At 35.0% G+C, this 4,470-nt stretch overlaps 1 protein-coding gene across 1 annotated transcript; it reads right to left on the reverse strand.

Annotated features, from left to right (window-relative positions):
- Positions 1-703: 703 nt before the first annotated feature.
- LOC117122842 (cysteine-rich protein 1-like) lies at positions 704-2,093 on the reverse strand (the record flags this gene model as incomplete). Its single annotated transcript, XM_033268594.1, is given in 3 exon segments — positions 704-960; positions 1,147-1,204; positions 1,999-2,093. Coding segments are annotated over 3 exon segments (191 nt in total), but the record flags the coding sequence as incomplete, so codon positions are not given.
- Between the last annotated feature and the right edge of the window lie 2,377 nt (positions 2,094-4,470).

The following is a 4,470-nucleotide window of genomic DNA, read 5'->3' on the forward strand; positions in this document are numbered from 1 at the left end:
GTTCTAAATCCTGTATTGGAAAAAGTAGTCTTCTTATCCTATTTTTAAAATTGTGTAAGAAGTATTTAAATATACATGAACATGCATTTAAATGACATGTACATCCTTTTAAAATCGTATAAATTCTGTGGCTTCACAGGGGCTTAGCTCCCCCCCTTGACCCCACCCGGGGCCCTTTGGCGGACCTCTGGACTCCACGCCCAGAACCCCCCCTTGAAGCATGCTGGCTACGGGCCTGCAATGCTTCCCCTCCCTCGGTATATATGGAGCTATAAGATAGGTAGACATGCAAATTATGAGCCAGTTTGCTTATGAAACCGTGGAATCATAATGATTGGTATTGTGTGTGACGTGTGTGTATTGTTATTAATAATGTACACTTAGGCCTATGGGTCTGTTAATGGTCTAAAGACTTTCATTTATATTCTTGTATCCAAGTTATTTCACCGTCTTGGCCGGGATATTTTGGTCGCTGCCACGGGGTTGTGGTGGAAGGAGCGTCCTTTCGCCACTCCCGTAGTATCAGATCAGGAGCCATAGAACTATAATATGCGTGTACATTCAATCGAAACTGATCAATATTCATCTGTACGGTCATTGACCTCCACTTTCAAAACATGAGACTATAACTGAAGCGTCTCGAGCCCTTTGCTCTATTTATTCTCACTCACGTCACGCCAACACTGAAATAAAGCGACAGCTGTATGTTTGTCATCCTTTTTCATAATTTAATTTTTGCTTATCGTACTCAAACTGTTATATATCATTATTAGAATATGAAAAATACAGGCCTACAATAATTCGAAGATATTCGTATTACTTGCATAATTACAGTACTTATATTTTAAAAGACTATGGTATGCTGTTGTAAAAGCTAAAAAAATCGATATTGGTCCATGCTCCGAGGATTCCATCGTGTACATTAATATTTGTAACTTTCAGTTCCACCACGGCCGAAACCTATAAATATAAAATACAGTAATATAAATATATATTATAATGATGTTATGGATGGATGCAAGTCTGTAATACTGTCTCGATCTAATGTAGTTAATATGCAAAATGCGTGCCTCGCGCCTCTACACAATGTTTACACTTTTTTGTTAAACAAATTAAATATTTCTACTCTGACGTCAATCTACTTACCTCCTGGTCCAAACAATGCTGAATAGCATGGTTTGTTACAATACGGCTTTCCATCGTGCTGTAATAGTAAAAAAGAAAGAATTTAGTGTAATGTTCTTTGCAATTATCCGGTACTATTGTGTTGGAATTGGATAACACAAGCTACACTACGCGGAACGATCAACTTATGCAACAAGAGTGCTCACGTAGGCCTACATCGACGCTCCGATATACGTGAGCACTCTTGTTGCATAAGTTGACGCACATCGACTCTCCGATGTACGTGAACACTTTAATGCAACAAGAGTGCTCACGTACATCGGAACGTCGACTCGCGATTTTGTTAATTTTTCAATTTAATTAACTAATTGCTGTGATTGAGAACATCTCGACGTCTAACTACAGTAGCAGGTCTTAATCCAAATGCAATATCGCTAGTGAATTATTTCTAAGAATCAAATCTACGAATTAATATGTTTTAATGGTCGTCAAAGAGCAAGATTTTTTAGTATAGGCCTACAAGTATATTAAAACAACATAAAGCATAAAATAGCCTATAAGTAAATTACAATAGCACATTATTAATTGTATAATATATCATAAGGCCCTATTTTAACTCGTAAACAAATATTCCTAGATAGATACGATAATTTATATTTTTTGACTTATGCGATTTAATCGGACCGATGTTTAACCCTCATGAGAGGCAGTATTTGTTAAGGAGATTTCTCACGAGAGGGTGAGAACCGGTACGTAATGACGTCACTCAGTCATCTGCGAGGACGCAGTTGGCCAGTGAGAATGCTCGACGTCCTATAAATCGAATATATGAAAAAAACAAAAACACATACTGTAGGCCTATATGCTACTCACTTCAGCATGTGAACCGGAGGAAAGAGTTTTCTTACACTTTTCGCATTTCAAACAAGGTCGATGCCAGTCTTTACCCAAGGATGTCACCTTTTCAGCTGAAATAGAACAGTGAAAATATCACATTTGTGTACATTACAGTATTGTTATTCGTTATAATCATAACCATTCTTATTATTATTCTTCTTTTCAACATCATGTACTGTCTTTTTTTATTCATCAATTTAATAAACATAAACACAAACAATAACAATAACAGGTACAATGAATAATAATAATAATAAATAATAACAATAACAAAAAACAATAACAATAACAACAAAAACAACAACAACAACAATAATAATAATAATAATAATAATAATAATAATAATAATAATAATAATATAAATACTTAAATACAAACATGATGTAAATGACCTCAATGAAACTCCAAGGAGTAAAACGTATTTTTTATTTTAAATAAATCTTAGATAAAAGTTAACAACTAATTTTTAAAAGCTAATGTAACAAATCATATAGGCCTAATCATTATCATTACCGTACTTATATTATTTTATTATGGATTAGTTATTTATAGTGCACATTTGTAATTTTAAAAGAAATCTAATGAGATCTCGCGAACTGCAACCCATCGGGGCCCACGCGACTTTCTGGCCCTAGTGGCTTACTGTTCCTTGCATAAAACTTGGCTCCACCCGACTAAAAATATATTTAGCAACCCACGTAATCTTGATTAAACACCATTATTATATAAGTAAAATGACATCCATGCGGTCGCTTACGTCAATGATCTAGAACTTATAACCCCAAACCATTCCCAAATAATTATCTAACATAGTCTCTATTTACCGATGGTGACCCAAAACAGCGGTATGGTAACATTATCCAATCTCCTGTTTCGTTGATTTGCGACTACAAAACTGTTAACCAATTATGGTAGGTCTAACTATAAGTAGGGTGTCTATGTTGTATTGCGAAGGGCAAACAAAACAGAGGTGTGGGATTCTCAACAGGTGCCTAAGGTCATCAAGATAGTGGGCTAAACGCCTTTTGATATTCACACTGCAGTGAGTTCTGTATTTATAGTACTGTACTTCAATTTTCACGGAGATGCAGAGCTCTACGTGGGCAAAGGTTGACACAAATGTCATTGTGAACCTGCACAAAGCCAACTTTCAGCTTCGTAGACACACAGGTAATTACCATTGATGCTGCCGAGCCTTCGAGGTTATTATGTTCTTCAAAACAATCAATTACCTTGACAACACAGAGTAGGATTATACCAAAGATAATAGTATATTTTGCTTATAAAATAGCAGCTAAGAACGGACAGAAGAAGCACCGAAGAAATGGTCAAACCCCAGTAAAAGCAAATCTCTAGTAAATAAATTTATCTCTAAAAAACCAAATCATCCAACGCGCGCCATTTTAAATCGCATTAAATGCCTTCATATCACGTCTGCAATATTGTCGTATCGTGGGCGGTTGTTTGGACAATATAAATGCATTCACAAAAGTAATCGGAAACGAAAAAACTTCCATTATTATATGTGAGCATACAGTTTTTTTGCGACATTAATATCGGCTCTGTCGAATTTCCATATTGATAAAATTATTTCGGGCCGGTTGTTTTTGTAACCGGCCGAATGAATATTATAAATTAGACTATCAGATAGAAATTGGTTCAGTATTTCCCGGGGATGTGATGTATTGAGGCAAAGGTGAATACACCAAACCTCAGCTCGTTCCAGGGATTCACATTCACCAACAGAAAGACTGTGATATCAGCTATTAAAATAAATCGACAGTGAATAATAATACTCGTTTTTTAGGCACGCATAAATCGGATATTGGCTTCCGTTGTTTTTCCAACGGCATCGTAACTTAATATGTAAATCCTATCCAAGGTTCCGGTATTGAGTTATTGTACTACTGTAGTTATCTTAAAAGCCAATACAGTGTATAAGACCTGCCCAAGCTAACCAGGCCAACTGGTGTGTGTGTGTGTATGTATGCATGGAGGTATAAATGATGTATGTATATGTATATATATATATGTGTATGTATGTATGTATGTATGTATGTATGTATGTGTGTATGTGTGTATGTATGTATGTATGTATGTATGTATGTATGTATATATATATATATATATATGTATATATATATATGTATATATATATATGTATATATATGTATATGTATATATATATATATTCATATATATATAATAGAAAGGTATGTCAAGCGTGAACTTACTCTACAACTGTTTCATGCAGTAGCAATCTTCAGGAGTGAATGGATAGGAAGATAATGGAGGTATATGAGGTTCAGCAGGTGTATATGCTAATTTTGTTACGTATTCTTGAGTAGGAATTTGTTTCTGAGTCTGCATTTTGAAAGCAGATCTGTTCCTTAAAATGGTTTGTTTGAATAAATTGTGTGACATTTCTCTGTAAGGCAGAGATTGCA

Source organism: Anneissia japonica, unplaced genomic scaffold, assembly GCF_011630105.1.
Source record: "Anneissia japonica isolate Jap-2015-1 unplaced genomic scaffold, ASM1163010v1 scaffold287711_len853857_cov187, whole genome shotgun sequence".
NCBI classification, from domain to species: Eukaryota; Metazoa; Echinodermata; class Crinoidea; order Comatulida; family Comatulidae; genus Anneissia; species Anneissia japonica.